Source organism: Ciconia boyciana, chromosome 1 (assembly GCF_034638445.1).
Source record: "Ciconia boyciana chromosome 1, ASM3463844v1, whole genome shotgun sequence".
Lineage (NCBI taxonomy): Eukaryota > Metazoa > Chordata > Aves > Ciconiiformes > Ciconiidae > Ciconia > Ciconia boyciana.
Window position 1 is genome coordinate 103,122,585 of NC_132934.1, and position 20,822 is coordinate 103,143,406.

Below are 20,822 nucleotides of genomic sequence, written 5' to 3' on the forward strand. Positions count from 1 at the left end.
TCCCCTGCGTCTTTGGTTCAAGCAGGATAAAAAGGCCAAGGAGTGAGTGGGACTGGGTCTTGCCTGCACCGGGGCAAATCTGTGGTGCTGGTGCTTTTCAAATCAGTTCAGTGGCTTGTAGCCCAGCTCTTGGCTGGGCTTGCACGTCTGCGCTGTGCTTAGCTCCATGCTGGGGCTGCCCATCCCACAGCACTTACTGCCTGGTGTGTCCCAGGTCAGCGGGGGGTGGACATTGACCCCCACTGCGGTTTAGCCTTTCCCTTTGGGAAACACCCTGGAAGTTGGCTTAGCTCTGCACAAGGGCACAGGCTGTGGCCCAAGGGTCTTCTCCCAGTAATTCTTGAAGCCATCTGATGGTCTAGAGGCCCCAGAGATAGCTGAGGTCATGACAGCTTTGTGGGCTCTTAAGGGAGATACCCTTGGGTGCTGCCTCTCTGTACCACCGCTGAGGGAAACGATGCTTTGCAAGGCTCCCTGCTTTATAAGATATCAGAAAATCCACACCAGGGAGGACTCTCTCTAGCGCTCATGAAACTCTTGGTGGGGAATAAAGCCAAAACATGCCCTGCAATAGCTTTTTTCTGCTGCTCTGTTTACCAATATTGGTATTTTGGATTTTTGGTGTTTCGGTATATTGGATTTTTCTCGGAGCCTCACTTCCTGCATTGACACAGATTAATGAGCATCTGTTTTTTATTTTTTTGAAGAAGTTTGTAGGCCATGCGTTGCAGAGAAGCTGTGAAATGTGACTGTCCTGTGTCTCTTTCCAGGCTCCACCCTGCAGTCTGTCATCTGCTCCAACGATGCCCTCTTCTACTTTGTGTTCTTCTACCCCTTCCCCATCTTCGGCATCTTGATCATCACCATCCTCCTGGTGCGGTTCAAGAGCCGAAACTCCAGCAAGAACTCGGAGGGCAAGAACGGGGTCCCCTTGCTGTGGATCAAAGAGCCTCACCTCAACTACTCTCCCACTTGCCTAGAGCCGCCGGTCCTCAGCATCCACCCAGGAACCATAGACTAAAGAGGCAGAGGCGCCTGGGGGGACGCGCAGAGAGAGAAAACAGACACACCAGGAACACTAAGGAACAGAGTGGTTTTTGTTGTTCTTGTTGCATTTGTTTCAGTGTCTGTGCTCCGGCACAACGGCTGAGCTCTGCGGAGCGCCCAGCCAGCGGGGACAGGAAGGTCCGAGGCTTTCTCCAGCGCCTGTGGGAACGCACCCCATCACCCCGATGGACGGAGGGTCCCTGTGCTTGCTGTACATAGTGGATGTTCCCCTTGGATTAATTTTGCTCCTGTCAGTTGCTGTCCTTTGGGCTGTTACTTTTTTGTTGTCATTTCTTTTTCGGTCACTCCAAGAACTGTAGGCTTCCCCCACCCTCCACACAGCAAGGAGTTCCGAGGGGGCTTTTGGTCCTGGGACAATCTCTTTGGAAGTAAATGTATATGCTTTCCAAAACAGACCGTGGTTTTCCTCCTCAGACTTGGTGCCATGGTGAAGAAGGTATTTTCCCAAGGTGCGCCGAGCTAGCTCCTCCCTCTTCCAAAGCAGACAAAGCCAGGTCCACCTCCGGAGTGGGTTAGCTGGGCTGTCGGAAGGTTCATCTCAAAGACTGGCTGTAGCCTCAGCATCTTCTTGCCTCCATCTTACTGTTCTCTCAGGAGGGGGCAATTCACCTTTTGGGAGCATTCCCCGTCTTGGAGAGACTGAATATTCAGTGCGCTTGCAGTCAGGACAAAAGCAATTTAGTTTGTCTCCAGGAACTGAAGGGGGGGATGGAAGGAAGACAGCTGAAAGCCCTGACTTTTTTGGTAGCAGGGGGTCCTCGTATGGTCCAGCTGACCAGAGTCATGCTCCTCCCTGGTGTCCATGCTGCCACCTCTGACAAGGCGAGTCCCCTCTGTGCCCCAGTCGCCTGGGGACCGGTGGCTGGATCCAGTCTCTGAAGACTTCAACATGACCAAAGTAATGACTCTAGAAAGGGGGAAAGGGGAAGCTCCACGAGTTGGGTTCACGGCCCCTGGATGGTTCAGCCAAGGAGCCCAGTTGCAGCCACGCCAAGCAGCGGGGACATGCAATTAACCACCACGTGTCACGAGTTTCCCCACAGCTTGCACTACTTCCTGACGTGAGCTTGGACAAGGCAAGGAGCCTGCACCGCATCGGCGCCCTGGGGGCTTCCCTGTCCCCTTGGGCCAAGAGAAATCTTCCCCTGCATGTGTGTGTGCATCTGCCATTTTTTGTTCCTGGGGCTTTAGGAGGAGAAACCATTCCTCCGTAAGCTCCCCCTCCTGGCAAAGTCACCTGCTCTTGTCATAGGCAGTCACTGTGGCAGGAAATGCTGTTCTTTCTGTGAAAGATATGGCTCTCGCGAACCAAACCAGGGCTGTCTCCATGTGGGACACCTGAGCTCCCGTACCCCGTAATGCCAAGTACCCCTGCCCTGTCCTGTGGAGGAAACCGCCTCCTCCCCCATACGCCCAAAGCGTTACGTCTGGCGGAAGAAAATGTTTGCCAAAAATGGCCTTTTGTTGTCTTCCTTGATGTCTTCCTGGCAAATCCGGCCATTTATTTTTTGCAGCGTGGCTGAAGCCCCGCCTCGTGTGAGAGGTGCCATACCCACAGCCGCCGTCCTCTTCAAGGAGGGCTGGACTGCCCTTTGTGAAGAGAAGGGGACCTCAGCAGATGCTCTGTAGCACTCGTCGGTTAGACCTTGATGCCTTGATGTTTCAGAGTTGGCGAAGCCTCGGGTGGGAGATCTGCACCGCACATCCTCTCTCCCAGCTGGGAGAGGACCCATGTGGCCGCAGACCACCCTGTGCCAGGGCATTCGAAGTCAGCCACCTCTGCTCATCCACCAAACGGCATTGGTTTCTTCTTCCGCTGGGAAACCCAAATTTCACTCATCCCTCTGCGAAGTCTGCCTCCTCAAGACGTAACTGCTTACTGGCTCCAGCATATGCATAATATCACACTCCTATATATATATATATATATATGTATCACACACCCACATACTTGTCTTCCCTTTCTGGATAAGGCGTCTGCAAAGAGAGGAGTGGGATGAGAAGTGAATGGAAATGAAGAACCGAGGCACAAACAGTAGCAGCTGCAGCCAGTGGATATTGTTTTGTAAATGTAGTATCTCCTGTACATACTGCTCCCGGGCAGGAACTGCAACTCATTTCAGCTTTAAAGGAAAAAAGATAAAATTAAGTCGGCAGGAGCCGTTCTTTCCTGGGAGAGCAGTGTACTGTGTCTGAGCCACGCTCCTCCTCTCCAGCCTGTCTGTCCCAGAGCAAGGCTCTCCTGGAGGGCTGTCCCGTGGCCCTGTCCCTCTGGCCAAAATGGGCCCCTTCCCAGCCCAGCAGTTCCTGCAGCAAGCCCAGGCTTTCCTGGGGAGCGGCTCCCACGGTGGTCCCTGAATGTACCTTGCCGGTGACATTTCTCCGTTGCTCTGGCAGTGTGTTGCCCAGTCTCAAACTTCTGTTTTTATAAGGCAGACTCTTCCTGTAACAAGTTTTAACACAAAGCTTTTCAAACCACTCTCTCTGCTGTAACTTTCTGTAACAAACCTGAGAAGAAAGAGAGATACCCTATCCATGCATGATGTGGAAAAACGTTTGGGTTTTTTTTAAAAAAAAAAAGAAAAACAACAAAAACTTTGTACTATGTTGCACTAAAACATGTTTTATACAACACACCTGAGAGCTGTAGTAAACTGTGTTGAAATTGTGATTCCTGTTGCTGCTGGTTTTTGTCAGTTTTGGGCTTTCATTATGCCTTTATGTGCACTCCCTGCATAAAGGTGTGCTGAACTCCTAAGCCCGCTCCCCCTTTTAGGCAGCCTCTCCCTCTCCCGCCACCCCTATTCCCTGATGCATCAATTCTCCTCCCGCCCCAGTCGTGCATCTCCTGTCTCTTGCAGGCTGGAGCTTGCAGACACCTTGCACCCACTGGCTCTTCATACTCTCCCATCCCTTAATTCATCCCATAACAGAATATAACATTTAACAGAGGCATGTCAGGTCTATTTATTGAATGGGATACACCATTTTTGAAATTGCTCTGAAAATAGTAAGTACTTTGCTGTGTCATAGTATGGATTTGAAGAAAAAAACCATATTTTTAATAGAATTATCCATAGCAAATGTTAAGCGAATACTCGTTAGTAACCTTGATGTAAGCAGAAGAACAAAGATCACTACAGACGTTGCTTAAGTTGATGTAAAATGCAACCCTTTAATTCTCATCACCCACTTGTTGTTCAGTAGTCTTGAACTCCCCCATTAACTGAATTAGGGAAGTAGCGTGATACATTCTTACCTGTATAGAAAAAGTGCTGTGAAATGGTGCAAAATGCACTGCTGACGCAGCTGTCAGGTTGGGTTTGGGTTTTTTCCACATTCATTTAAAACAAAAAAATATCCTCTACCAAAATAATTGTATGAGAAGACTCTGTTGTCCCCGAACACAACTGGCTGTTTGTTCCCCCCATCCCCAGTAGGTTGTCTTGGGCTGTACCTGCTATAATCTCTGTGCTAAGGAGCAGAGGTTTTAGCTTTACACATGTTCAGTGCTAGCTGGCAAGTGGTGTCCCCAGCACTCCCCATCAGCAGTACAGAGTGGCGAGTGTGGGCTAGCCATCATGGGTTTGCCGGGAGGCATCTCTGCCAGCCCATGTATGCTCCCTACGGTCAGGTGTGCATCCCTGACCCCCTCTGACACGCTCGTATAGGCAGGACCCACGTTTGTGTGGTTTTTGCTGTGTGGGTTTTGCTGCCTGTCCTACTGCTGGAGCATCGCTAGCAATGCTGCAGTGCTCCCGCTCCCCTTGAGGACCAGACGACGTGCAGCCACCGTGCTGACAAGCAGGGATGTCCCAGGGCTCGGCTGCTCGAGGGACAGACGCACCGTTGCATGCTCCCATCAAACCCCCTTGTAACTGCTTTCCCCCACCCACTGCCCACAAGCCCCAAGCTGCTAGCTCCAAAATGGCCTCCCCGCTGAAGCTAACACACACAAACAGAAAAAACAGGCCTGGCTCTGGCTTACATGCACATGCTGTAATCCAGCGGGTTTGCAAACGGACTTTGCAAAACGTTGAGTGAGCGAGGGGCGGCAGGTGGGGTAAGCGCGCCCCTGGGGGGTCCTGCTGCCCTCCGCCTAGGCAATGCGGTACAAGTCCTTGGCCACCTGCTCCAGGCGGTCCCTGTACTCCAGGTGGGCGTAGAGGGAGGCACTGACCCCCCGGAAGCCGTACATGGCCCCCCACCAGCAGGCCGCAATGGCAGCGGTGGAGTCGCTGTCGCCCCCGTGGAAGAAAGCCCGGTGAGCCAGCTCTGCCCAGGAGTCCCCTGCGCCCAGCAACGCGTCGTAAGCGATCATGGGGGCGTCGTGCCCGCTGCTGCCCCCCCAGCCATCGTAGCTGAGGGAGGTGTAAAATGAGTCTCTCTCTTCCACACCGTACTTGGGGGGGAAGGTGGGCGCCGAGACCCTGTTTGATATGCCTCTCTTCGCCAGGTATTTTTCCCATTGCTCTTCAAAGTAATGCCTGCAAAACAGGAGACCAGATGGAGGGGCTGTAAGAGACGTCCCACAGCAGAAGCATATGCCCGAGCTCGCCGCAGGCGCTCCGGGTGCCAGCTGAAAACATGCCACGTCAAGAGCCCAGAGCGATGGCTCGGCAAAATAGTAGGCGTCCCCCGTTTGTCAAACTAGGGTCATGATTTACAGTAAGAGGCACAAGGACATGTTTCAGTGAGTTAGATTTCCCCTCCCTCCAGCCACATGGGAGAAGGCAGCCCAGCACCTGCTACTGTCGTGCTGCACAGGATTCAAAGGCTCAGAGCGAGAACTGAGTCATCCTCCCAAATTCAGAGTACCTCTACCCCTGTCTGTGTGTGCCCCTACGCACGGAGCCACACTGAATCTGCAGCCAGATTTGGTTATAACTTTCAAACTGAGCTCAACCCTAAGCCTGGTGCTGTTCCCCAGCCTTGCTTCCCATCTTTCATCAGCTCACAGTTGCTTGAGATGACAAGTCCAGCTACCTCATACTGGATCCAAAAAATGTCACAACTACATGACCCAAACACAATCTGACTTTTTTTTTTTTTTAAAATAAGTTAGAGCTATTTTTCCCCTGGGGGAATTCATTTTAATTTTAATAAAACCCGGTGCTGGGAGCGCAGCTCACCATTGCCCCATGTTCTCCTCCACGAAGAAGCCCGTGTCCCGCACGTAAGCTTTTGCCCGTGGCAGCACCTCCAGCAGCCCCTTCCCCCAGGCCGGGGGGGGCACGCCATTCACTGCGAAAGCCGTGAAGAGGGCCGAAGCCAGGGACCCCAGGTAGCCGGTGGGATGGTGGTGGGTCATTCGGCCGCTCTCGATGCTGACTTGCACCAGGGTGTCCAGCTCAGTGGGGTGGCGGAAACGCAGCCCGATGCACATGGAGCGCATGGCGGCCCCGCAGCCTCCCGCCCGGGGGCTGAACGGGATCCTCCAGCCGTCTGGCCGCCCCGGATCCAGCCTCAGCGCGCTTTCCTTACACATGGCACCTGGACAGGAGCAGCAGAGCCCGAGAGAGAAAGAGAGGAAAGAAAAGAAAGAAACAGAAACATGCGTTGGTAGGCGACAGGGTCACATAGCTCAGGAACCAAGTGAAGAGAGGCAGCGTAGCAGGGAAGGAAATGTTACTCTCTGTAAGGGATGCGGGCTTCCCTGTAAAAACATCGGTTGTCTGCTCACACATGTTTCTTGCCTTAAATTGCTGCTGCATCCTGCATATTCCCAAGCAGACCTGATAATGCCTGTTTGTGAAAATAATTTAAAAGTCTAGAGGAGTAAAAAACATTCCACTGCTGATTTATGTAATTGACATTGTTTATATTTACATTTCATGTTATTTATTTAATAACTTATCTATAAAACATATATGCTATATGTATTAGGTATATTATGTACGCATATATCTAGATATCTAGATAGACCTATATAAATACAAAGGAGGTTTGGAGGGCCATCAGATCACATCGATCTCTGATCCAAGGCATGCCTAAGTACCTCTGTGATTTTTCCTGACAGTTGTTTAGCCTCTTTACAGGACCCTTTAAAGATGGTGACCCCACATGCTCCCCAGGAATCTTTCCCATTGCCTCACTGATACGAAATGTTTTACAGATCTCCCTTGCTGCAGTTTAAGTTTGTCAGAAAGCGATGAATGTAGTATCTCCCTCACCACAACATGGGCTGTGTAAGTGGCTTTCCTGTACTCCTCTTCAATAAGTTGAAGAACAACTGTACTAGGTCAGACCAAAGGTTTGTCCAGCCCACTAGCTTGTCTCCAAACACAGCCTCTAACAGATAGCTATGGAAAGACTATAAAAAATGAGGCAAGTACAATGTTTCCCCAAGAAGACCCACCTGGCTTCCAGCAGACAGAGGAGCACAGCCTGCTTGAGTCAGAAGATGGATCCACAATGCTGTCTTCAATAACCCCCAGTGGACCTAGCCACCATGAACTGGTCCCCTTAGCTTGAACCCATTAATGCCTTCAGACTCCTTTAACATCCCATGGTAACCAGAGCCACGATTTTGTTTTGCAAAGCATTTCCTTTTGTTTTAAACTGACATTTGACAATTTCCTTAAATTCCCCTCTAATTCTTACATCACAAGAAATAACGACTTTTCATGCTCCATGCTATTCAAGACTGTATATACTTTGCCCCTCTTCCTCAGTTTTCTCCTGCTCCGAGCTGACACCCTAGTCCAATTTTGCCTCTCTTCTGGTGGGAAGCCACACCATACCTCCTCCTTGCCCACCACTATCTCCTTCACAGTTCTGCTATTTACTTTTTAAAGAAATGGCTCTGCTTCTTCCAGTGCTGCTTCTTCAGAAACTCACTTGTTAGTCCAGCACATTCATAGGCTAAAGCCATCTGCACAAACATCCAAATTTCAGAGCCCAGGCAGCTTCCCCAGCCAAGACCATGACAAATTTTGAGAGCTAAGCCCAAATGCTTGTGTGCAAGGAAGAGGAAACAAGCTGAAACATTAAATTATCTTTGATTCTCTTCTACCTTGCCTTTTTCTTCTAGTCTTCTCTTCTGGCCAAATCTTAAATATTTCCTTTCCAGCAGAAAGGCAAATCAAGGGCAGGTTTCAAGCAGCTTCATTTAAGTTTTAATGTGTTGGACAACGGCAAAAGTGGACTCAAAAGACTAGTCTTCTCCTAACCACAGCATGCCTAGTCATCTCTCAGACACATAGGGTAACAGCAGTAGTTGACATGCTCATGCACCCAAATTAGACCATTGCTCCTATACTTTGCTGCCTAACCGGGACAGGTAGCTGATAAACTTGCAGGTGCTCTGTTACTTTGAAAGTCAAACTAAGTAGAACAGAGTAGCAAGGAAGAAGCCTAGTCTAGAAACTTCACATAACTCTGCAATTCAATCACCATGATCTGGGAGCTTGCTAATCACAGCTAGGTACTGCACTAAGTACTCTGCACTGCTGTTCACTTCTGCACTTTCATGTATACGCTTGGCAGTAGGATTTGGTATATGGCACTCTGTTTTACCTGCACACAGCATTTACAGCACCCATGTAACCGAAATACCTCCACATCCAAGTACAGCTTTAAGATTGGCTTCTGGACATGTGCTAAAAATAAATAATGGCTGGCTGCTGTCAGGAATAAGGTCACATGGATCCTTTTATAGTTCTGGTCTAAGTGTCTTTAGCGTATTTCTTTTCAGACAGTGTTGTTACATTATAGGCTTATTAGATCGGTGCAGGATACAGCCCCCTGTGCAGCATGAATGGGTGGACCAGCTCCCCGTGAACGGTTGTCTCAAACTGAAAAAGCAGCTCGGTCCTGCGGCTGTCAGGCTATTTGCCCCGCAAGCCTGTCAACTGAAATCAGCTTTGAGAATGGAAATGGCCTATGCAAGTCTCCCCCACAGGAAAAAACAGGTTGCCAAACAGCACAACCCACAACGTCGGGCCACTTCAGCTCTCATGAATTCCCCACAGCGTGATGCAGGCATGAACCAGACCTGCTGTTTCCCCAGCCTCATCCATGCCTGCTATGCCGGCACACCAGCCCCCATCACACCCTTCCCAGTAGATGAGACCTCCTGGTTTTGCAGTGCCACATGGCCAGCCAACCTCTGGATCAGTCCAGATGTTCCTCACACATCCTTCTTCCCGGTGATTTACGGAGTGAAAATTGCGGGGCCGTGTTTCTCTACTGGAAGAAGCAGTAGGCAGAGCATTTGGTGTGGGCAGCACCAGGCTCTGCCAGGACTGATCACCACCAACCTCTAACTGAACTGCCTGGGAGTTTGGTTTTGTGATGTCTCAAAGCGGGAACGTGTTCAGGCCTCTAAATCTGCTTTTCATGTAGTTTATTAATTCAGTGCTGGCTGCTACGTATCAAAATCGTTAAGAGGGATATCAGTATAATTTCCAACTTTATGATGATTAACAGAAAATTGAGGCATTTTTTCAAAAATCTAACTATACTAAGCATTGCCTTTATGACCTATAATAGGACATTTAAAAGAACCTGTCAAACAAAGCCACATTTTTAAAAAGCTGTGCCGACTACCCTATTCATATGTTCCTGGTAAAACAGACCTTCTGCCAGAAAGACAAGGGGATGGGGGGAGAGCAAAGAGACGAGGGTAGCTTAAAATCAAAATCTGCATAACAAAAGCAAAACAAACTCTGTAATCTTGCTGGAACTGTGAGAAAGACAGCACGTGTTTGGGAAGGTGAGAGCAGGCAACTCAGTCCCTGATAGAAAGTGAGATCGTTCTTGCATTAACTTTAGTCAAAAGAAAACGAGGAAGATGACAAGGCTTAAACTGTAAGGAAGGAGTGGTTATTTTGCAATAACAATTTACTTGCAGCTTTAAACCTGTGCGTATTACTTCAGATGACTACTGATAACCTGCAAATGAAAAAAAAAAAGTGCAAAACAAACCAGTATACAACAGCTAAGACTCTTGTGATTTATGAAGTATGACAAGTATGATCTTCATGCTTTTAAACAGTTAACATATTAAAACATTTGAAAGCCGATTTAGGAAGACTAAGCTGAAATCACATTGTCAGGTCTTTTTTTATAAACAGGTTTTTAAAAAAATTGCTGTAGGTGTTTTTAAGTCAGGAAATTCTGTTTCGGAAATCCACCAAATCCTGGGGGATTCTTTGTACTAACAATAACAAACTAAAAGTAACCTGAGAAGGGTACTGGTCTAAGGAAAGAAGAAATACAAGCAAAAAGCAGTGTGTGAAGAAAGACAACCGGAAAAAGTTTCAAGTACAACTGGACACTACTTCTAGAATAGGCTTCCGTTCCATTTATTTAGACTCTTCATAAGCACAGACAATAATAGTTGTTTGGGATCAATCAATACACATAAAAAAGGTGAGTTAAAACAACCACATAGTAGTAAATAATTCCACAGGGAGAGGACTTGGGCCGAAAGACAGAGTTTTGAAGCACAAGGTTTCCTGGAGAGCTGTGGAGGCAGATGTAGTTGTACCATGAAGAAAGAAATATGGCCATGCTTATGTTGCTTAATTCATTGGCTTCGTTATCTGCGAAGAACAATGAATTTGGGGCTGTGGCACATCACAAAGAGCAATAATGGATGTAGGGATTAATTTGCCATTGAATTAAGACAGTGAGTTCTCTCCTGGGGCTGCATACTTGAGGGACCCTGCCATCACTGTCTGGTGACTCATAACGTTGTGGGAATCCCTTTGTTACTGCGGGTTTTGGTTTTCAGGTCTGGACTCCCTTGCGTGGGCGAGCAATGTGACTTTCCCCCACTGTTCTGGGGGAATCTCTTCTCTGTTGGGTGAAAGCTGCAGCAGCAACTTTCCATTCTCAGCCTTAAGAGCTGCAATTCCCTGGTGAGAACTTACTTCGGCCAGAACAGCATCACCTTGGGTTATGTTCTCAGTTAATGCCATTTACTCTGAAGTGCCAAAAGAAGTTACTGACATGCAACTTCTGTCATTAGGATTCATCAATATGGCATGGAGACTCCAGACTGCAGACAGCTTTTCAGGATATGGATTAGGTATTCCCTTTGGTAGTACATCAGTGGCCATTACGCTGTAAAGTGTCAGGATTTAAGCTCTCAGAGCTGAGCACCCTTCCTGCAGCTGCAGCAGAAGCACTCCAGAACGCTGTTGCAAGAACATTCCCAACAGACTTCCATTTTTTTCCACATTACTTTACCCCCTTTCCCCAAAATTTTACAAGGTTAAGTGTTCACGGACCCACTAAAGAAGTTGCATTTCTTTGTTTAGCTAGATAACCTGACCTTTCCTTGTCACTCCAATTAGTGTCCATAGCAAATGTACGTTAAAATCCTTCCCTTCCAAATAGGAACTGCTTTTGGGCATACTGCAGTTCAGTTACTCACAGAAGGACTGCAGCAGGTGTGCTGCAGTTAGTTAATTACTAACATCTAAATTTTAGGTTCTTCTCCTTTTCATCTCAGGTTTTAGCCACCAAGCTTAGACAGCGGAGGCAAAAATAGCTTCCAGGTGCTGTCTCACTGCCAGCTGTGGTTAGTCCACCTTGGCAGACCCCATCAGCTGGGGGAACTACAAGATGCTCCTTTGTCAAAACAGCAGTGAGTCTCTCGAAGTTTAACCTGCCAACTTCTGCTATCCTGGCAAGCATTGTTACGCCTTCCTAAATATTTTATTAATTAGGCTACTCCAACAACTGAGACTATCTGTGTTAAAGAATACTGATAGTTTAGTTCTTTACATGAGGATAGGAGGTCACTGTGGAAAGGTAAGCAGAATAAATTCCTGCTTGAGTTTCCAGCCTGGTTTACCTTGGAAATGCACAGCTCTGTCACACTATGCTTAGTGACCCTAAGAGAGCAATGCAGGATTTGGCCTTTCCCATGTTTAATGTCAAGCCAGAACATTCTTGATATATTCTGGCCACTCCAAATACGCATGTCTAGGCAATTTCTTTTCAATGTATAAACTTTGCATAGGATTGCTGAATTTGAGAGTTTCTTGGATACTTCACGCTGGCCTGCACTAGTCAAATCAGAGGCCCAGCCTCAGTAGCTCGAATTTAAGTTTAATTCAAGCATCCAGAAGAGGCTGGGCCATGAGCGCAGAGAAACAGGGTCCTCAGGGAAGAGCTGGGTCAGCAGGCCTGGGTGAACTAGGAACTACAGGAATACGTTGCATACGGTTTGGCTACTGCAGCCTGTCAAGGCGCCCTTCCTCAAAGCTGCCACACACTGCCATCCCCTGCTGCCTGTGACCCAAACTCAGCACCACTGTGTCTATGCAGAGAAAAGAGAGATGATGGAAGTACAGGGTTCAGAAAAGGCGATTGTGGCCTGACTGTTCTGGCACAGAAAGCAGACATGCAGAGCTAGCCAAAAGCAGACTTTGGGTTTAAGAAACTTAATTATTCCAAGCAAGGATCTTTGTGCCTTTGAATATATTTTATGTGCAATTTATTGCATTTATTATGGGAAGTTCTATATTCATTCTCTGTTTAAATGTGTTGCTTTAGCACAGCATCTCTGGGTGCGCATTATACGTGGTTGAATTCGCGGTTTTCATCCATTGAGTATAGGAAAAGACACATCCTCAGCGCAAAAGCCAGCATCCCTCCACTGAGTTCAAGGCCAGGCCTCAAACACGCCTGTAAGAATGTTTTGTAAACATGGGCAAAATAGTATCTTTTTCGTCTGGTTCAGAGAAGCCCAAACCACTTCAACTTGCCTTATTCTATTCTCTTTAGTTCATCCTGAAATAGGTACTGAGTGTGGAAAACTTTTGCCTTTACATGAAATACGATTAATGCTATAAACAGACAAAAGCAGAGCCAGGGCCAGCCTCAGCTCCAAGCTGCAGGAAAGGGAGAGACATTAGCAAGAGGACAGCCCTGCCCAGACAGCATTATAGAGGGGTTACCTGGAGCTCTGCCCTTCATGTCATTCATGCACTCCTTGTAGTTCTTTGCAATCAGGGAATAGAGATGCTCTAAACTTGGGTTTTTCCCAGCAGCTACCAGGGCTTCGGCCGTGGCCAAGTGCATCACTGTATCATCACTGACTTTCCAACCTTGGATGCTGAGGTTGCCGAGTCCCCCCATCTCTGCCAGCTCCTTGTGGATGGCTGGGCCGCTCTGCAGGAACTCCCATTTCCCATTGTAATAGCCCAGCGTGTCACCAACTGCGCTCAGCACCATCGACGCCACATAGTTTTCCATCGCCTTAGGACACAATTTTTGCCCCAGGACTGCTTCAATGCAGAAAACACTACACAAAAAAAGAGAGGGAAATTGAAAATAAAAGCTTTCCCAGTTCAGTACGAGCCTCTACTGCTAAGCTCCAGCAGGCTGGATACCCAGCCTAGCACCTGCGTCTCCATCAGAAGATATATTCCTTCAAAGCACGTGCTTCCCCACAGACCTCAGGCCACGTGCACCCACCAGTAAGCGTGTGGCAGCTGCCGGGCGGCCCTGCCCTGGGCCAGGCGCAGCCGGCCATGTCCTCCCGGGGCAGCGGCAGCAGCCCAGGACGACGCTGCCTGTTGTAGCCAGGTCAAAGACCGAAAAGCAAGGGCAGGACGGCAGGAACACGTGCAGGTTATGTGACCGTACCCATGTTCACCACTTTTTTGAGTGCAGCCCACAACACGATCAAGAAGGTCAGATCAGCCCCCAGCAGTGTCGCACCCTGGGGATAACAAGGCAGAGCTCGTCCCTTTTAGCAGGGCCTGGCAGAGGCGGCAAGCACAGGGGCTCTGGGCAATGCTTGCCCCTGCTCCGCAGGCCGGCTACAACGGCGGGCGCTGGTACAGCAGAGCTGGCTACCCCGGCGGGTATTTTCAGGGCTGCCTCCCCCAAAAAACCACGCTCCTCCTCGGGGTTTGCTGCGCCTCACGGCGGGGCTCTTTTGCTTGGGAGAGGCGGAGGCGGGGAAGGACGGCGGGGCCGGCCGAGGGCCAGCCGGGGCTCCGCGCCGCCGGGGGAGGCGGCCTCTTCCCGGCCCCGGCGGGTACTTACGCAGCCAGTCCTGCGAGCAGAGGCCGCCGGGGCCTGCCCCGCCTCGGGAGCGACTGGCGGCTCCCCGGGGACATCCGGCGCGGCGGGACGTTCTTAGGCCTCGGCGGCCGATGCCTGCCTGAGGCGCCTTCGCCCGCCCTCCCGCTCCGCGGCCTCCCGGGGCGGGGCGACCGGCCCGGCGGTGGCCGAGGCACCTCCTTGCCAGCCGGCGCCGGCGGTGTCGCTCCCGGAGGATCGTGGCACGGCCCGCGGCCGGCCCCAGCTCTCCCCCGCCCCCCGGCCCGCTGCCGCCGTGTCGCGGCCGCGCTGCCCCCTGCGCGGGCGGAGGGCTCGGTCCCCGGCCGCAGGGCCGGGAGCTCGGGAATGAGCGCGGTGTTTTCTTTCATTTTCGGGATTGTCTCTTTTGTTGGTGCCCTCGGAGGCACAACAGTCAACTCGGAAATGAAGCTGCCACATGGAAGTGAAATCACCACATGGAAATGAAATATTTTATTTAAAAAAAAAATAATAATGAAAGGCGCTTTCAGCATTTCCCCTGCTTTTTCTGTTGAAACCGTTCACTAGTTTCACGAGCAGTCCCCGTCCTCCAGGCCGAGTCGCGGCCGGGGGCAGCCGCCTCCTGTGAGGGAGCACAGCCAGCCTGTGGGCCCCGCTCGGGGTCTGCGCCGGGGGCAGACCTTGGGGGGGTTCCCCATCGTTTGTCAGCCTTGGTTTCTCTTTCAGCTTTTTCAGCATTCACTCACTGCAGCCTGAGCGGAGTGTCCAGCCATTACCGGGAGTCTTTGCCTACGTGCCTGCTCCATCCCTCGGAGTTTCGGGGCAGCGCTCTCCCTGCAGCCCCCCACGGCCCAGCTCAGCCCCCGGGTGACCCCAGCCTCCTCCAAACCAGGGCTAGTCTTTGCCATGTTCAGTGGTGCTGCTTTACATTGCGTCTTGAGGCGCTTGATGATGCCGTTGCCTTGCTTTGTCCCTTATTTTTAATGATGGTGGTGGTTAGGAGGCTGAGGGCACCTAGTGAATGGGCAGGGAAGGGACAGCAGCCGAAAGCAGGAGCAAAAATACAAGGACTGAGCATGGCTCAGGCTGTGTTTTGTGGAGGCCAAACCTTTTTACCGACTGGTGGCCACTTGACATGCCACACGCCAGCTCTCCAGAGCCCTGGTTCACCCCAGAAGGTACCAGCGCCTCTTACACGAAGGGAAAAAAAAAAAATCCCCCCGTGCTCATGAGAAAAAGCGGTGGTAGTTTTTGAGCTGCAGCCCTGCGGGATTTCAGGGCAATCACGAATGTAGCGCTGGGTCAGAGCAGAGTCCCTGGGGAATTTGGGGGCAAGTGAGAGTGGGGGGCTGGAGCGGGGCCCTGGGGGATTTCAGGTAGCTGAGAGCGCAGGGCTGTGCCGGAGCGCCCGCCCCAGCGGCTGCGGCAGTTCGGTATGCAGTGCCCATTCAGATATCTACTGCTCTTCTGCACCCCGCTGCAAGCGTGGCGTTTGAGAAGCATCTGGTAGAGAAAATAGTAACAGAAAAGGAAGTGGGAAAAGAAGCTGCCGGTGTCTCGGCACCGCCAGCAGTGCCTGCTGACCTTTTCTGCTTCTCTGCTTCGTTCTGTTTTATATAGAATGGCTCTGAATTTACTCAGGTTGGTGCAGCGCTTAAAAGCAAGGCGGGGTTTTTCTCTCCTAAGGTTTAGGCCTGCAAGAGGGGAAAAACCCTCCTGCTTTTGGCTGGCTATCTGTGAGGAAGGGCTTCTGCTGCAGCCCAAAGGGCAGAGGAGCGGAGAGGAAAGTTGCAGCGTTCCACAAAGGGACAGGAAAATGGGAGAACACCTCTGCATCAGCACAAAATTCGTACGGCACTGAGGTCTTTGGATCTCGTCATTGTTTCCTGGTTCCTGAGCTCTTTCAGCTTCCTAAAAACTGAAACCACGCCATGCATTGGCGTTAAGTGACATCTGAGATGGGTTACAGAAAAACATCGAGGGCCCCTCGCTGACAGACGGCGGACGACGAGCCATCAGGAGGAGCCATCAGCAGGAGCCTGCAAACATGGGGTGGGGAGGGCAGCAGCTTTTAGGTTCAAATGCATGCTTTGATCCCAAAGGGATCTCCTTGTGCGAGTCCCACGGGATGCTCACGAGGTGGGCGAGGAGAGCCCTCTCCGTCGGGGAGCACCTCCAGCTCCGAGATGGTGCAGGGCAGCGTTGCCCTGACTCACCCCATGGCACAGGGAGGTGGGCACGACTGCACCCGCTTGGCAAGGATGGCCTTCTGGTGCTAAGCCATGCAAAGAGTTAAAGGCTCACTATGTTGCACCTTTCTGGGGTTTTTGTTGTTTTTTTTTTTAATGAAAATTTAGGCTGTGGTCGACGAATGGCCAGGATATGCCTTCTGGAAAGTACCGCCTTGGAGCAGCTCGCTGACATGCCCCTGCCATGTGTTGGACCCTGTGGTTAGCACTCACTTAGACTCAGAATTTTCCTTCATATTCATCTGGAAAAAAAGGGTAATTCTTTCTGACTAAAAAAATACGCCTTTCTAGATGAGCCCAGGGTTGAGGGCTCCTATTTGGAGGGGCTGCGAAGGGTAGCATCGCAGCGCTGGAGCTATGTCCTGGTTTAGACCCTGTGGGACATTTCCTCAGAACTACATGAGGCCTTCAGGCCAAGACTGGAAGAAGGTGAACATTAAAAATGCACCGTGTACCCTCCTTAACACGGCAGTGCCCCTGTTCTAGATCCTACAGCTGCCCCCAAAATGGGACGGCAAGGGAACATCCAGAATTCTCTTTTTTCACCTCTCCTATTCATCTTCTCTTTGGCCCCCAGGTTCAAAGGTGACTTTCCAAGGGATCTTCTGGGGCCCTCAAGTGTGTTCGCTTTGGACCAGTGCCAACCTCTTAACAGTCTCTCATTCTTTTAATAGCGCTTTTTTCTCTGTAATGACAGCAGGCATTTTTTTGTGTGGGGAATATTTCTGGGCTTACCCTAACTCTCAGTCCCCAGGTGCGTGTCTGTCTTTGTCACTGGCCAGTAAATAATAATACGCTATAACAGGGGCATTCAAAACAGGGGCAGCAAATGCCACGTGAGGTCTGCTCGGGACCTGGCCGGCTCGCTGTGGGGAGCCTGGGCAGCGATTGCTGGCGAGGCAGCGGCGCATGACCCCGCACGCACGTGCGAGGGAAGCGCTCGCTGCTGCAGGATGCTCGGGGCTGCTGCGCTCGCGCTGGCTGGGCGTTTGCAGCAGGGGATGGGCACCCGCGGCAGCAGGTGCTTCTGGCTCTGCGCTTCCTTCACCCTAGGCACAGCAGGGCGCTTTCTGCCTCGGTTTCTCCAGCTAACCCGAGTGGGGTGGTGACCCTCACTTGTTGCCTGACTTCCCGTGGTAACGACGTGGGGGGCCCTCGCCTCCCTCCGTCCTGTCCAGGGAAGCACGGCTGAAAAAGACGGCGAGAGCCTTGGCTGCAAACACAGCCCGTGCCTGGGGGAAGCCAGTTGCAAAGATGCTTTTGCCTGGACGTGGGATCGTGCGTGGGCATATTTGGGGAATAGTGAGAGACGTTTTGAAGGGCATGGCTGAAACAAGTTTTGGAGATGGTAGCAGAGGAGGTGCCTCTGGGTGCCCAACTTGGTTTCAGGGAATAGTGGACTTTGGCCTCTTAATTGAGAAACCAGACTTCACTGAAGAAATACCTGCCTCTTTCTGTCCAGTCTTGCCTTCTTCCACAAACTCTCCAAGAGAGGGTCTGACTCGCTGCCCAGAGCAAAAGGGAAACAGTGGAAAATTAGTGTGATCTGTGCATTGTGGCACCTGCCACTCTCCCCAGGATGCTTCTAAAAGCCCTCTTTAACATAGATTTAAAAAGAAAAAATTAAAAAATACAAAAAACCCCACCGAGTCTAACTGTTTCAAATAACCATAATTCTGCAGGGTAGAAGATAAGCAGGATAACTGCTTTACCACAGACAGAGGGGCACTGCAGTGCCTACCTGGGACAGCCCGCAAGGTCAGTGACACAGGGAACATTTCTTGGGTGAGCTGAGGGCTGTGATCACCTCTCCCACGTCCACATCTGGCAGAAGGAACTGCAAACTCATCTTCACTGCCCCTCCATTAGGTTTATAGTTGGCTTGTTGGTAAACGGGAGTGCGTAGGGACCGGGACCTGCCCAGCAGGCTGCCAGTCCTGCTTTTGAGCCTGGGCATGCAGTGAAGCAATCCTGGCCGGCTCCTGTGGACCTGGGGTTTGGCTTGAGCAGCAGATCTGAGGCTCCAGGGCTGGCAGGCTGGTTGCTCCTTGATGTAAATCAAGTGGCATTTTCATTTTCAGTTGTGTGCCAGTGCTGGCACTGTGCTCCCCACCTGCAGGGTGAAGGTGTCTGTGGGCCCGCGTTGCTGTCCCTTCTGCTGCTTTCTTTCTGTGAGCTGCTGGCAGTTGCATCCGTGTACTTCCTGAGTGTATCGTGGGGACCAGGGGAGCCCATCGGAGGGGAGTTGTGCCTGCAAGCAGAGGGGCCCATCAAGCCTGCCTTACAGCCACTCTCAACTCACCTCACAGCCACCAGCAGGCTAAATTTGGAGGTTCTTGGCACTTGCCAATGAAGATAAGCCGTAGTAGGATGTGTGGGTTAAATGTGGCCAGCCGCTTGGCGATGGGAGGGGAGGAGGTTTCATCATTCTAGAGGTTTTGAAATGCGATGCTTTTCCTGCATTGCAGAAGCAGCAATATTTAAAGTATTAAACGTGCTTTCCACTTTGAGAGCAGGTTTCTTCTTTCTGTGTGAAAAGATACAGTCTGGGGAACATAATTGCAGGCTGTGCTGTAGAAAAGATATGTCAGGTGCAAGGAACATGAAGAATAGCCACAGGAGAGGGCATTCAGCCTTCTGGGACAGAGAACACAGTGCGTCTCACAATCCCGATGGTAGCTTTGCTGAGGCTCCTGGTGTTGCAACAGCAGCAGATGTGGCCAAGCATGTCTGGTTCACACAGGCAATGAGTGCTTCCACACTACAGCGGAGGTAGATTAACTACTGGGCCCCTCCAAAAACTAGTGGTCCTCCTCTTTCCCTCCAGCTTTCCCTCCTCCCAGCTGCATGCATCCACCTCCTGCTATGAGGGTCATCCACCTGCAGCATAAAGCCCATTTGGCCCTTCATCTTGCCAAAATAGAGTTAGGTGAAAGTGAGAGAGAGCGTAAAACTAAGGGTGGGAAAGGAACAAGGCTGGGGAGTAAGGTCTTCTCTTTCTTCTGCCAGCAAGCTGCAAGTGTGTTCAAGCTGTCTAAGGAAATCACAGGTTGCGTACAGGCATGAGAGCTAAACTTGAGTGAGGAAGAGGTGGAGGTGCCAGCTGAGGTCTGGGGAGGCAGGCGGATGGGAATGGTGCTCAGAAATTCCCGTTAGCTTATCGGGGAGTGCTTACAGCACAGGACCTGCCAGGCTGAAGGATGGCTTTCCTCAGCTTGAATGACTTAAACTGAGACTAGGCAAAATCCTAGGTATGAAAGGTTAGGAAAAGCCCTGTAGTGGCTTTGAGTTACTTGATTGGGTGGTTATTTTCCACCACAGGGATTTCTCTGATGCTGGGTTAGACCTGAGCCTTCTCTCCTGCCTTTCTCTTCTGGCTGTTTCTTCACCAGCTCCCTCTAAAACACTGCTGTTCCTGGGTATGACTCCTACTTTTGGCCATATACCAAAAGAACCAAGGGGCATGAGAATTAGTGGGAAGGGGCTTAGGGACAGCAAAACATGACATTTGAAAGGTTACTTCTGCATTTCATTCTTCATGAATTGGATTTCAGAGAATTGGGAAGTGCTGGTGTGTGACCGAAGAGGAACATATGAACAAGACCACTGAATGCTCTGTTTTAGCCATTGGCCTAACAAGGCTTAAAAGTATCTGCCTGCTTCCCTTCTGTACTTACGCACTCGGTGTGATGCAATTCAATGGTGACATTGCCTTGATGCATGGAGACGTCCTCCTGGAAGGACGAGCGGGGAGGTGTTGTAAGGACATCGACTGCTGGCCTCCTCTCTTCCGGCTTCACCCTCACCCCATGCACATACCCAAACTCGCAGGGGAATGAAGCCTTTGGAGGAAGCCGCCAAAGACACCGCTGTGCTGTGGTTAGGCCTCTGGTGTGTTCCCATAATGGCCCTGGTCAGGCAGAAAGGACGGGCAAGCTCCTGACAGCAATCGCTAGGCAAAGGAAGCTGCTAACTGTGAAAGCTCTTGCTCTTAAAACTGAGATATCATTTGAGATCTGGGAGGAGATGGTCTGTCACTGATCTGCCAGGTATGTGGCTGCACAAAGCTGCAAGACAGTGTAAGAGGATCTGGTTTGGGGAAAAAAACAAACATATTTGATTGGTGATACATGTCAGACCACATGTTGTCAGAAGTCAGTTGAAAGTTAAGAAAATCACAACTCCAGGAGACAGAAAGAGGCATGGGAATAAGGATGCTGCCCCTCTTGTAGGTCCAGTATTGCTGCGGTCCATAACCCCCCAATGACAGTGGCTCTGCACCGCCTCCGAGCAGTCACTTCTGCTTGGAGCAGAGGATAAAATAACACTTGCGCTTTTGTTCTGTATCGAAGACCCCTTCACTGTGTTCCACCCCAAACCCTCAGCAGTGGGACCGCAGGACATCTTCTTGCTTGACACGGATGTGACAAGAGCATGAGCTCAGGGGTCAGGCTTTGTGTCAGAGCAGGTGTTTGCTGGGTGTGGGAATCATGTTGG

The 20,822-nt window shown here is 50.7% G+C and overlaps 2 protein-coding genes across 3 annotated transcripts in view; one reads left to right on the forward strand and one right to left on the reverse strand.

Annotated features, from left to right (window-relative positions):
- IGSF3 (immunoglobulin superfamily member 3) overlaps window positions 1-3,739 on the forward strand; it is a 102,048-nt gene extending 98,309 nt beyond the window's left edge. For both annotated transcript variants that reach the window (XM_072885676.1, XM_072885685.1), the window contains one exon: window positions 771-3,739. In XM_072885676.1, coding sequence (XP_072741777.1) covers window positions 771-1,021 — 251 coding nt within the window. In that variant the 3' untranslated portion in view covers window positions 1,022-3,739. The remainder of the gene's footprint in view (window positions 1-770) is intronic.
- A 285-nt stretch (window positions 3,740-4,024) lies between these two features.
- On the reverse strand, window positions 4,025-14,466 carry ADPRH (ADP-ribosylarginine hydrolase). The gene is made up of 4 exons (XM_072885698.1): window positions 14,080-14,466; window positions 12,984-13,330; window positions 6,201-6,561; window positions 4,025-5,555 (listed from the first exon to the last, which is right to left on the reverse strand). The coding sequence occupies exons 1-4, from the start codon at window positions 14,463-14,465 to the stop codon at window positions 5,168-5,170; spliced, it is 1,482 nt and encodes a 493-aa protein (XP_072741799.1). The 5' UTR covers window position 14,466; the 3' UTR covers window positions 4,025-5,167.
- Window positions 14,467-20,822: the final 6,356 nt, after the last annotated feature.

Excerpts from the sequence above, each read along its gene's own strand:
- ADPRH (XM_072885698.1), bottom strand. The coding sequence starts at position 14,465 with ATGAAAGAAAACACCGCGCTCATTCCCGAGCTCCCGGCCCTGCGGCCG. Across the intron at positions 13,331-14,079 it reads CTGCTCGCAGGACTGGCTGC|TGTTTTCTGCATTGAAGCAG; the intron begins GTAAGTACCCGC and ends TTTTTTGTGTAG. Across the intron at positions 6,562-12,983 it reads CATGAAGGGCAGAGCTCCAG|GTGCCATGTGTAAGGAAAGC; the intron begins GTAACCCCTCTA and ends GCTCCTGTCCAG.